At 44.6% G+C, this 13,426-nt stretch overlaps 1 protein-coding gene across 1 annotated transcript; it reads left to right on the top strand.

Moving 5' to 3' along the window:
* Positions 1-628: 628 nt before the first annotated feature.
* Positions 629-13,045, top strand: LOC106584710 (protein mono-ADP-ribosyltransferase PARP6). The gene is made up of 17 exons (XM_045706195.2): positions 629-1,406; positions 1,657-1,717; positions 1,870-2,027; positions 2,821-2,970; positions 3,280-3,418; positions 5,024-5,155; positions 6,484-6,579; positions 8,879-8,971; positions 9,276-9,401; positions 9,834-9,899; positions 10,001-10,117; positions 10,615-10,727; positions 10,809-10,881; positions 11,094-11,243; positions 11,389-11,452; positions 11,822-11,906; positions 12,178-13,045. The coding sequence occupies exons 1-17, from the start codon at positions 1,354-1,356 to the stop codon at positions 12,272-12,274; spliced, it is 1,773 nt and encodes a 590-aa protein (XP_045562151.2). The 5' UTR covers positions 629-1,353; the 3' UTR covers positions 12,275-13,045.
* The last annotated feature ends 381 nt before the right edge of the window (positions 13,046-13,426 follow it).

Here is a 13,426-nt window from a genome sequence, read left to right as displayed (position 1 = left end):
CACATATCATAATCCTTACAAGCTAAATGTTCTTCGACATACGTACTAAATCAGCCACAGGAAAGGAAACACAAGTAGCCTGCTTCGTTGTTTTGTAGGTTTGTTAGGAGGCCAGACTCCACATAATAGAGCACTGACCCCGTGAAACATCTGATCAGAACTTCCAATGGACTGTAACGCATTAGTGGCATGTTGTGTACTTCCTGTTGTACGCTCTGTTGTACTCCCTGTTGTACTCTCTGTTGTACTTCCTGTTGTACTCTCTGTTGTATGTTGTACTCTCTGGTATACTCTCTGGTGTACTTCCTGGTGTAATCTCTGCTGTACTTCCTGTTGTACTCCCTGGTGTACTCTCTGGTGTACTCTCTGGTGTACTTCCTGTTGTACTCTCTGGTGTTCTCTCTGGTGTACTTCCTGTTGTACTCTCTGGTGTACTCTCTGGTGTACTTCCTGTTGTACTCTCTGGTGTTCTCTCTGGTGTACTTCCTGTTGTACTCTCTGGTGTTCTCTCTGGTGTACTCCCTGTTGTACTCTCTGGTGTAATCTCTGGTGTACTCCCTGTTGTACTCTCTGGTGTTCTCTCTGGTGTACTTCCTGGTGTACTCTCTGGTGTACTCTCTGGTGTACTTCCTGTTGTACTCTCTGGTGTTCTCTCTGGTGTACTCCCTGTTGTACTCTCTGGTGTAATCTCTGGTGTACTTCCTGGTGTACTCTCTGTTGTATGTTGTACTCTCTGGTGTACTCTCTAGTGTAATCTCTGGTGTACTCTCTATTGTATGTTGTTGTACTCTCTGGTGTACTCTCTAGTGTAATCTCTGGTGTACTCTCTGCTGTACTTCCTGTTGTACTCCCTGGTGTACTCTTTGTTGTATGTTTTACTCTCTGGTGTACTCTCTGTTGTACTCTCTGGTGTACTTCCTGTTGTATGGTGTAATCTCTGGTGTACTTCCTGAGGTACTTTCTGTTGTATGTTGTACTCTCTGTTGTATGTTGTGCTCTCTGTTGTATGTTGTGCTCTCTGTTGTATGTTGTACTCTCTGTTGTACTCTCTGTTGTACTTCCTGTTGTATTTGAAGGTATTGTGAACAGCATAATATTCTATTTTACTCTCTGTCATGGCCATCTGATTTTGTTCGTTAGGTAAATATGTTGTGTGGTTGTGTGTCAATGCTGTGGCGTTAACTGGTTGTTTTGTCTCTCTCTCTCTCTCGTTCTTTTTGAAGCTATTCTGTCTAGTACTGTTTAATCCTGAGTTTAAGGTAGTTAACTGACAGGGTTTGTCTCTAAGGTACATGTGTTGTCTCTCTGTAGGAGGGCTATGCTACTGACCTCTACAGATGTCCTCAGCTGGACATGGACATAGATTCGGTGAAGGCCATCTACGCTGACACGGCTGTCTCCGTCAGGTACGACCAGTTAATGACAAACATTGGTTTGCTTCACTTACTGACAGAGATAGTAGGATGTGGTTTGAGTTAAAGGGGGTACAATGAGAAGGCATCTGCTCTCAATGAAATGCTTGTTATCATTTCACACGTATGGAAAAGTATGAAAGAGTACGAAAATACACAGATGTCTGGATAAGAACGTCTGCTAAATGACTAGAGTGTAAATAACTCATGACTTTCTTTCTGTCTTCTTCTTCCTCCTCTCCAGAGAGCATGGGTCCATTGACGATGTGGACGTTGACATGCTAATCAATGTCAGCTTCCTGGATGTGAGTCGACTACACTACTCACCATGATATGAATCACATACAAGTATATATTTTAAGTTCTATATGATGTCCCTGGGGATCTTCCCATGCTGTCTAGAATGTCCCTGAGCATCTTCCCATGTTTCTGACACAGTTTGCTCTCTTGTTTCCAGGATGAAGTAGCCAGGGCCTGGAAGATCATCCCAACAGAGCCTATTATCGTCCGGCTGCGCTTCTCACTGTCCCAATACCTGAATGGGCCAGCACCCTCTGTGGAGGTGTTCCAACCTTCTAACAGAGAAGGATTTAGCCTGGGACTACAGCTGCAGAAGTGAGCATCAAAAGACTCCCCTCTGACTATAGACCTAGAGTTCTATTCTACTCTAGATTAGTCTAGTTTAGTTTAGTCTAATGTAATTTAGAATAGTGAAATTTAGATTAGTCTAGTCTAGATTAGTCTAGTTTAGTTTAGTCTAGTCTAATTTAGAATAGTGTAGTTTAGATTAGTCTAGTTTAGATTAGTCTAGTCTATTCTAGTTTAGATTAGTCTAGATTAGATTAGATTAGTCTAGTCTAGTCTAGTTTAGTTTAGTTTAGTCTATATCTCACCAACACAGTAGAAGTGGCATTTTCTGCTCAAACCATTCACTGGAAAGCATTATAACTACGCTATTATACATGCTATAATATCTGTCTGGAAGGACTATTGTTATGTCCCAAAGGAACATTTAGGCAGGGCGACCCCCCCCCCCCCCCCCCCCATCACCAGAGTGTGATTTCAAATCACCTCTGCTACATAGGTTTTAATATTACAAGTACTAAGAATGTGAAAAGATAAATCAATGGAGGCAATGGAGTGGACAGAACAAAAAGCAAAGCAATGGACGTGAGTGATGACCTCTCTCTCTCCTCCTCCTCCTCCTCCTCCTCTCTCTCCTCCTCCTCCTCTCTCTCCTCCTCCTCCTCCTCCTCCTCCTCCTCCTCCTCCTCCTCTCTCTCCTCTGTCTCCTCCTCTGTCTCCTCTGTCTCCTCCTCCTCCTCCTCTCTCTCTCTCTCTCTCTCTCTCTCTCTCTCTCTCTCTCTCTCTTCCTCCTCCTCCTCCTCCTCCTCCTCCTCTCTCTCAGGGTCATCTCTAGCTTTGTGTCCCAGCAGTGGAAGTACCTGAGTAATGAAGCCCTCACAGCCCAACAGAAGACCAGACACACTTGGTTCAAACCTGGAGGAACCATCAAGAGGTTCAGGGCTGGACTCGGCATCATCTCACCCATGTCCAAGTACACTGCTGCAGCACACACTCAGCCTTAGTCCACTTCTGTATCATTAGCCTAGTGGTGTATTCTGAATAAGTTTAAGCAATATGGCATCAATTCCACCCAACCTATCTTCTAATAGGTTGGGTGGAATTGATGCCATATTGCTTAAAGGTGAAGGAATTACCAAATTTCACAAACCTATCAAATCCTCAGATATACAAGAGTGGTTAATGTTAGGTCTAAGGGTTGTTTCTCCATAGGCTTGTAGTTTCATGGATCTTTCGTTCTCAGTGTCATCACAATCTCTGTTCCCTTCCCTGTGTGACCCAGGTCCAGTGGCCAGGAGCATGTTCTGAAGGTGAAGATGATTGGACCAGAGCTGAAAGTGAATCGCCTTATGAATAGGACAATGGCTTACACCATCAAGAACACCAGAGGAGAACTCCTCACTTACACAACTAATGGCAAGGTATGGCCAGGACCTATCCTCAGCTATCCTCAACTACCTACCTAGTATGGCCAGGACCTATCATCAGCTATCCTCAACTACCTACCTAGTATGGCCAGGACGTATCATCAGCTATCCTCAACTACCTACCTAGTATGGCCAGGACCTATCATCAGCTATCCTCAGCTATCCTCAACTACCTACCTAGTATGGCCAGGACGTATCATCAGCTATCCTCAACTACCTACCTAGTATGGCCAGGACCTATCATCAGCTATCCTCAACTACCTACCTAGTATGGCCAGGACGTATCATCAGCTATCCTCAACTACCTACCTAGTATGGCCAGGACCTATCATCAGCTATCCTCAGCTATCCTCAACTACCTACCTAGTATGGCCAGGACCTATCATCAGCTATCCTCAACTACCTACCTACCTACCTACCTACCTACCTACCTACCTACCTACCTACCTACCTACCTACCTACCTAGCTACCTACCTACCAACCTAATTACCTAGCTACCTAATTACCTACCTACCTAGCTACCTACCTACCTACCTACCTACCTACCTACCTACCTACCTACCTACCTACCTACCTACCTACCTACCTACCTACCTACCTACCTACCTACCAACCAACCTAATTACCTACCTACCTACCTACCTACCTACCTACCTACCTACCTACCTACCTACCTACCTACCTACCTACCTACCTACCTACCTACCTACCTACCTACCTACCTACCTACCTACCTACCTACCTAGCTACCTACCTACCTACCTACCTACCTACCTACCTACCTACCTACCTACCTACCTACCTACCTACCTACCTACCTACCTACCTACCTACCTACCTAGCTACCTACCTACCTACCTAGCTACCTACCTACCTACCTACCTACCTACCTACCTACCTACCTAGCTACCTACCTACCTACCTACCAACCTAATTACCTAGCTACCTAATTACCTACCTACCTAGCTACCTACCTACCTACCTACCTACCTACCTACCTAATTTCCTACCTAATTACCTACCTACCTACCTACCTACCTACCTACCTACCTACCTACCTACCTAGCTACCTACCGTAAACCACACACAAGAAAAGGTTACCAAAAAGGTTATTCTGCTGTCCCCATAGGAGAACCCTTTGGATAACCCATGTTTGGTTCCAGGTAGGACCCTTATTGATTCTAGGTAGAACCCTTTTAAGTTCCGTGTAGAACCCTCTGTGGTAAGGGTTCTACATGGAACCCAAAAGGGTTCTACCTGGAACCAAAAGCGTTCTGGAACCAAAAAGGGTTATTCTAAGGGTTCTCCTATTGGGACAGCTGAAGAACCTTTTTAGGTTCTAGATAGCCCCTTTTTTCTAAGAGTGCAGGTCTCATTAATGCCATGTTAGCCTGGTTTCTGTACTCCTATGATTGCTGTGGCAACAAAACACAAATAAATCCAGAACCGAGCTAATGCCATATATGGTTACTAAAATGCTTGAAATTGATGTAACTTGTTTGCTCATTCAAATTAGCCATCTTCAGTGTGAACATTATTTTCTCATGTTTTGGTTTCTATCCATCCATGTGACATCACGTCCTCTCTTCTCTCCTCAGAGGGTGGCGGTGTCTACTGTCAAGTCTCCGGCTCACATCACAACTAAACAGCTGATTGAGCTGCTGTTCTCATCCCAAGCCTTTATTCACTGCAAGTCAGCCCCCACCCTGCAACATGGGTTCTTAGTACAGGTAAGGACTAATAACCTTTCCCTTACTAACATAATATGCTATTCTTCCTGAACTGTCAGCAAATTTAGTGAATTTTATATTTTTTACCTTTATTTTACTAGGCAAGTCAGTTAAGAACAAATTCTTATTTTCAATGACGGCCTAGGAACAGTGGGTTAACTGCCTTGTTCAGGGGCAGAATAACCCATTTTTACCTTGTCAGCTCGGGGATTCAATCTTGCAACCTTTCGGTTACTAGTCCAACTCTCTAACCACTAGGCTACCTGCCGCCCCAGTGAGTGAGTGATTGGTGTAATGAGCTCTTGTTGAAACTTTGTTGAGAGCATTTATACAGTATCCATGTTAATCTCATGTTTTATACAGTATCCAGGTTAATCTCAGGTTATATACAGTATCCAGGTAAATCTCAGGTTTTATACAGTATCCAGGTTAATCTCAGGTTTTATACAGTATCCAGGTTAATCTCAGGTTTTATACAGTATCCAGGTTAATCTCAGGTTTTAAACAGTATCCAGGTTAATCTTGTGTTTTATACAGTATCCAGGTTAATCTCAGGTTTTAAACAGTATCCAGGTTAATCTTGTGTTTTATACAGTATTCAGGTTAATCTCAGGTTTTAAACAGTATCCAGATTAATCTCAGGTTATATACAGTATCCAGGTAAATCTCAGGTTTTATACAGTATCCAGGTTAATCTCAGGTTTTATACAGTATCCAGGTTCATCTCTGGTTTTATACAGTATCCAGGTTAATCTCAGGTTTTAAACAGTATCCAGGTTAATCTTGTGTTTTATACAGTATCCAGGTTAATCTCAGGTTTTATACAGTATCCAGGTTAATCTCAGGTTTTAAACAGTATCCAGGTTAATCTCAGGTTTTAAACAGTATCCAGGTTAATATTGTGTTTTATACAGTATTCAGGTTAATCTCAGGTTTTAAACAGTATCCAGGTTAATCTCAGGTTATATACAGTATTCAGGTTAATCTCAGGTTTTAAACAGTATCCAGGTTAATCTCAGGTTATATACAGTATCCAGGTTAATCTCATGTTTTATACAGTATCCAGGTTAATCTCAGGTTTTATACAGTATCCAGGTTAATCTCAGGTTTTATACAGTATACAGGTTAATTTCAGGTCTTATACAGTATCCAGATTAGTTTTATACAGTATCCAGGTTAACCTCAGGTTTTATACAGTATCCAGGTTAATCTCATTTTGCCATACGGCAAAACAAAACCTTGAACGGCTTGAGGCAAGTCTATTATTGTCTCATCTGCTGTAGTAATACGTCATAACATTGACTGATTCCTTTCTGTGTGGATTGTAGGTAATGAAATACGCAGAACAGAGGATCCCCACTCTGAATGAATACTGTGTGGTCTGTGACGAACGACACGTCTTTCAATACGCCTCTATGTTGAAGGTCTGCTCTCTTAAAACGTCTGTTATTTAGTCCGGATAATTCTGAGACATTATTAGGAGACAGTACATGCTTACTACAACCACATAACAAGGAATTATACATGCAGTATATAAGTAAAGTGATATGAAATATTCTGTTAACTGGATGGCTTTACTACAGAAATATAGTAGTTACTAAAATAGTTGGATTTTCTCTGAGTGTTTACAGCCTGCAGTGTGTAGCAGGGAACTGTGTGTGTTTACAGCCTGCGGTGTGGTGTGTAAGCAGGGAACTGTGTGTGTTTACAGCCTGCAGTGTGTAGTGCAGTATGTAGCAGGGAACTGTGTGTGTTTACAGCCTGCGGTGTGGTGTGTAAGCAGGGAACTGTGTGTGTTTACAGCCTGCAGTGTGTAGTGCAGTATGTAGCAGGGAACTGTGTGTGTTTACAGCCTGCAGTGTGTAAGCAGGGAACTGTGTGTGTTTACAGCCTGCAGTGTGTAGTGCAGTGTGTAGCAGGGAACTGTGTGTGTTTACAGCCTGCAGTGTGTAGCAGGGAACTGTGTGTGTTTACAGCCTGCAGTGTGTAGCAGGGAACTGTGTGTGTTTACAGCTTGCAGTGTGTAGCAGGGAACTGTGTGTGTTTACAGCCTGCAGTGTGTAGCAGGGAACTGTGTGTGTTTACAGCCTGCAGTGTGTAAGCAGGGAACTGTGTGTGTTTATAGCCTGCAGTGTGTAGCAGAGAACTGTGTGTGTTTACAGCCTGCAGTGTGTAGCAGGGAACTGTGTGTGTTTACAGCCTGCAGTGTGTAGCAGGGAACTGTGTGTGTTTACAGCCTGCAGTGTGTAGCAGGGAACTGTGTGTGTTTACAGCCTGCAGTGTGTAGCAGGGAACTGTGTGTGTTTACAGCCTGCAGTGTGTAGCAGGGAACTGTGTGTGTTTACAGCCTGCAGTGTGTAGCAGGGAACTGTGTGTGCTTACAGCCTGCAGTGTGTAAGCAGGGAACTGTGTGTGTTTACAGCCTGCAGTGTGTAGCAGGGAACTGTGTGTGTTTACAGCCTGCAGTGTGTAGCAGGGAACTGTGTGTGTTTACAGCCTGCAGTGTGTAAGCAGGGAACTGTGTGTGTTTACAGCCTGCAGTGTGTAGCGGGGAACTGTGTGTGTTTACAGCCTGCAGTGTGTAGCGGGGAACTGTGTGTGTTTACAGCCTGCAGTGTGTAGCAAGGAACTGTGTGTGTTTACAGCCTGCAGTGTGTAGCAGGGAACTGTGTGTGTTTACAGCCAGCAGTGTGTAAGCAGGGAACTGTGTGTGTTTACAGCCTGCAGTGTGTAGCAGGGAACTGTGTGTGTTTACAGCCTGCAGTGTGTAGCAAGGAACTGTGTGTGTTTACAGCCTGCAGTGTGTAGCAGGGAACTGTGTGTGTTTACAGCCAGCAGTGTGTAAGCAGGGAACTGTGTGTGTTTACAGCCAGCAGTGTGTAAGCAGGGAACTGTGTGTGTTTACAGCCTGCAGTGTGTAGCAGAGAACTGTGTGTGTTTACAGCCTGCAGTGTGTAGCAGGGAACTGTGTGTGTTTACAGCCTGCAGTGTGTAGCAGGGAACTGTGTGTGTTTACAGCCTGCAGTGTGTAGCAGGGAACTGTGTGTGTTTACAGCCTGCAGTGTGTAGCAGGGAACTGTGTGTGTTTACAGCCTGCAGTGTGTAGCAGGGAACTGTGTGTGTTTACAGCCTGCAGTGTGTAGCAGGGAACTGTGTGTGTTTACAGCCTGCAGTGTGTAGCAGGGAACTGTGTGTGTTTACAGCCTGCAGTGTGTAAGCAGGGAACTGTGTGTGTTTACAGCCTGCAGTGTGTAGCAGGTAACTGTGTGTGTTTACAGCCTGCAGTGTGTAGCAGGGAACTGTGTGTGTTTACAGCCTGCAGTGTGTAGCAGGGAACTGTGTGTGTTTACAGCCTGCAGTGTGTAGCAGGGAACTGTGTGTGTTTACAGCCTGCAGTGTGTAGCAGGGAACTGTGTGTGTTTACAGCCTGCAGTGTGTAGCAGGGAACTGTGTGTGTTTACAGCCTGCAGTGTGTAGCAGGGAACTGTGTGTGTTTACAGCCTGCAGTGTGTAAGCAGGGAACTGTGTGTGTTTACAGCCTGCAGTGTGTAGCAGGGAACTGTGTGTGTTTACAGCCTGCAGTGTGTAGCAGGGAACTGTGTGTGTTTACAGCCTGCAGTGTGTAGCAGGGAACTGTGTGTGTTTACAGCCTGCAGTGTGTAGCAGGGAACTGTGTGTGTTTACAGCCTGCAGTGTGTAGCAGGGAACTGTGTGTGTTTACAGCCTGCAGTGTGTAGCAGGGAACTGTGTGTGTTTTCTTTCTACACCTTGGGAGTGATGGCAGGAGCTGCAGAGGAGGTGTCGAATGGAGCAGAGGTAAGACAGACACACACACACACACACACACACACACACACACACACACACACACACACACACACACACACAGACACAGACACAGACACAGACACACACACACACACACACACACATTGACACACACATATACATGCACACACACACACATACAGACATGCATACAAACACGCACACACCAAAGACATTAAAAGGCATACACACCCACATGCACACACACACACACACACACACACACACACACACACACACACACACACACACACCAGTGATTATAACTACCTTACTGGGTTTTGACCTCCAGGTAGTGGACTTGTTGGTAGCCATGTGCCGGGCAGCTCTGGAGTCCTCCCGAAAGAGCATCATCTTCGAGCCATACCCCTCTGTGGTCGACCCATACAACCCCAAGTCTCTGGCCTTCAGTCCCAAGGTACTGTGGTCGACCCATACAACCCCAAGTCTCTGGCCTTCAGTCCCAAGGTACTGGACTAGCACGCTGTTCAGGTCACATGAACTCATCAACTCACTGCATTATTTGATGTAGTCAGTGGTGTGAGACCTGGCTGATATAGCAGACTTTACAGTGGTGTGAGACATGGCTGATATAGAAGACTTTACAGTGGTGTGAGACCTGGCTGATGAAGCAGACTTTACAGTGGTGTGAGACCTGGCTGATGAAGAAGACTTTACAGTGGTGTGAGACATGGCTGATATAGCAGACTTTACAGTGGTGTGAGACCTGGCTGATACATCAGACTTTACAGTGGTGTGAGACCTGGCTGATAAATCAGACTTTAGTATCTCTTACAGGGCTTCCTTTTTACTGAAACTAACCTGTATAACGTGTTTTCTTCTGTCACAGAAGAAGAGTTACGATCGACTGCAGAAAGCTCTGGACAGCATCATGACCATCAGGGAGATGACCCAGGTGACTAACGCAACCAATGAAATCATACATTCAAACGTTTTCAAATGTCTCTTCATTTACCGACTCATTCACTTACTATGTACGATCACAAACTTTTTCAGGGTCCATATTCATCAATCAAGAAACAGATGGACACCATAGATCCTCTTGCTCACCCTCTGCTGCAATGGATCACATCAAGCAACAGATCACATATTGTCAAGCTACCGCTGAACAGGGTAGGCTGGAACAATACCGCTGTTCATTCACTTCCTGGAGGTAGCAGCTGATAATATGTGGAAAACAGTGTTAAAAAACAAAAAATGCTGTCAGTGCCTAGTTTTTTTTTGTAATCAGTGGTTCTCAACTTTTTTGGTTTACTGTACCCAGGGGCGCAACTTTGATTTTAGAAGTGAGGGGGACATAACTTCGGATAAACACTCTAAACAGCCTACCCGACCACTCGGAGGCGTCCGCATGGTCCTAAAGCACACCGTTGCCTCGTTTTGTATCACATTCCAATGATAAAACTGGGGGGGGGGACAAAAAAATGCAATTTCAGAATATGGGGTGGGGGGACATGTCCCCAGTGAAAGTTGCTCCCCTGACTGTGCTCCAGTCACATTTTGTTCTGCTCAAAGTGTCGACCACATGTCCAGCTTCACCCTTATACACTGGACATTCTCTCATGCGTTTTTTCTTTTCCCTAATTATTTTCGTTCCGTCTCCCACATAGCAACTGAAGTTCATGCACACTCCACATCAGTTCCTGTTGACCAGCAGCCCTCCTGCTAAAGAAGCACGCTTCCGGGATGCTAGGAAACTACATGGCAGCACCTTCGCATTCCAGTAAGAGTCTCACTCACACACACACACATACACACGCCATTCTATAGTCACTCGAACATCTCTGTCATTCTGTTTCTCCAGTGGTTCCCACATAGAGAACTGGCACTCTATTCTGAGAAATGGACTTGTCAACGCCTCATGCACAAAACTGCAGGTATGTAACACTCAAAATAACAAACGCATTCATTTCTAAAATGTAATCTTAGATAATTGTACCAAGGGACAACAATTTTAGATCTCCTGTCTATCTGATATGGTAGTCTTTTAAAACGTTTATTTTTTTATTTTTTTTTAAGCTATTTTTCCTTCAACTCTGATAAAATGGTGTACCTTCAGTTCACTCTTTGTTGAAATGTCCTGTACAAGCTGCATGGTGCTGCGTATGGGAAGGGTGTCTACCTGAGTCCTGTCTCTGGCGTCTCATATGGATACTCAGGAATGGGTAAAGGACAGCACCACGTGACCACCAAACAGGAGCTGGTGGAACGTTACAACCGCATCAACACCATACAACAGGTACAATTCAAAAAATACATTTTTACATACTGTACAACAAAACACACTACTGGAACACAATTACATACAGGCACATCTAAGTAAAGAAATTACTTTGTTCCAAGTTATATTGAATGTGTTTTATAGTAACTCTTTGTCCTTCCAGGAAAGACAGGGCCAGTCCAGATTTCTTCAGAGCAGGAATTTAAACTGCATCGCACTTTGTGAAGGTACAGAAAACAATTCTTTCACCTTCCAGTACAACTTATCATTATGATATCAAAATAAACAGACATGACTGTCCTGCATTTGTAGCCTGAAGCTTATTTGGTTGGTCTATAAATCAGGTTTTTCCCATTACCCTGTCGTGGCGGTCCCCCCTCCCCCTGGGTGCACGTTTTGGATTTTGCATTAGCACTACACAAGCAGATTCCAATAATCAAAGCTTGCTGATGAGTTGGTTATTTGAATCATCTGTGTAGTGCTAGGGAGAAAAACTAAACGTGCACCCCTTGGGTTCCCCAGGACAAAGTTTGGGAAACCCTGGTCTATAAAATGTATAAAGCAATCGATTGACTGATAGATTATTGTTTCCTCAGTGATAACGTCAAAGGACCTTCAGAAACATGGGGACACATGGGTGTGTCCAATATCCGACCACGTCTGTACACGATTCTTCTTCGTGTGAGTATGAAGCTTCAGTAAACTAAACACGAAAACAAAATTCCCTTTCACTGACCTTTCACTGACCTTTCAATCACCTTTCACTGAAACACAACACAGCTATTAGGACTACATACATCAGGGTTGTGTTTATTAGACACCAAATGAAAGAAAACAGACTGAAACAGGGAGCGACTACCATGGACATTTTCTGTTTAAAAATGTTTTAAAATGTTTCGTGCCCTAATGTACACAACCCAAAATCTCTCTCTCTCTTTCTATCTCTCTCTAGGTATGAGAACGGCCAAGTGGGAGATGCCGACATCAACACCCAGGACATAAGGATTGAGCAAGAGATAATACGGGTGATTGGGACTAAGCCTATCTGAGGAGGACATGTGAGACAGAGCTTTAAGTACAGTATGGCTGGAGACAGCTATATGTACAGTATAGCTCTGGCTGGGGAAACACAGCTATATGTACAGTATGGGTCTGGCTGGGGAAACACAGCTATATGTACAGTATAGCTCTGGCTGGGGAAACACAGCTATATGTACAGTATGGGTCTGGCTGGGGAAACACAGCTCTATGTACATTATGGGTCTGGCTGGGGAAACACAGCTATATGTACAGTATGGATCTGGCTGGGGAAACACAGCTATATGTACAGTATAGCTCTGGCTGGGGAAACACAGCTATATGTACAGTATGGGTCTGGCTGGGGTAACACAGCTATATGTACAGTATGGGTCTGGCTGGGGAAACACAGCTATATGTACAGTATGGGTCTGGCTGGGGAAACACAGCTATATGTACAGTATGGGTCTGGCTGGGGAAACACAGCTATATGTACAGTATGGGTCTGGCTGGGGAAACACAGCTATATGTACAGTATGGGTCTGGCTGGGGAAACACAGCTATATGTACAGTATGGGTCTGGCTGGGGAAACACAGCTATATGTACAGTATGGGTCTGGCTGGGGAAACACAGCTATATGTACAGTATGGGTCTGGCTGGGGAAACACAGCTATATGTACAGTATGGGTCTGGCTGGGGAAACACAGCTATATGTACAGTATGGGTCTGGCTGGGGAAACACAGCTATATGTACAGTATAGCTCTGGCTGGGGAAACACAGCTATATGTACAGTATGGGTCTGTCTGGGGAAACACAGCTATATGTACAGTATGGGTCTGGCTGGGGAAACACAGCTATATGTACAGTATGGCTCTGGCTGGGGAAACACAGCTATATGTACAGTATGGGTCTGGCTGGGGAAACACAGCTATATGTACAGTATGGGTCTGGCTGGGGAAACACAGCTATATGTACAGTATGGGTCTGGCTGGGGAAACACAGCTATATGTACAGTATGGGTCTGGCTGGGGAAACACAGCTATATGTACAGTATGGGTCTGGCTGGGGAAACACAGCTATATGTACAGTATGGGTCTGGCTGGGGAAACACAGCTATATGTACAGTATGGGTCTGGCTGGGGAAACACAGCTATATGTACAGTATGGGTCTGGCTGGGGTAA

This window comes from Salmo salar, chromosome 23 (genome assembly GCF_965601325.2).
Source record: "Salmo salar chromosome 23, fSalSal1, whole genome shotgun sequence".
Classification (NCBI taxonomy): Eukaryota; Metazoa; Chordata; class Actinopteri; order Salmoniformes; family Salmonidae; genus Salmo; species Salmo salar.
The sequence above is the reverse complement of the archived record's forward strand: the minus strand, read 5'-3'. Positions and strand labels throughout refer to the sequence as shown.

Bases quoted from the DNA above. Each gene is read 5' to 3' on its own strand.
- LOC106584710 (XM_045706195.2), top strand. From the start codon at position 1,354: ATGGACATAGATTCGGTGAAGGCCATCTACGCTGACACGGCTGTCTCC. The intron at 1,718-1,869 runs GTGAGTCGACTA...TCTTGTTTCCAG, and splicing joins TCAATGTCAGCTTCCTGGAT to GATGAAGTAGCCAGGGCCTG. The intron at 11,453-11,821 runs GTACAGAAAACA...TTGTTTCCTCAG, and splicing joins CTGCATCGCACTTTGTGAAG to TGATAACGTCAAAGGACCTT.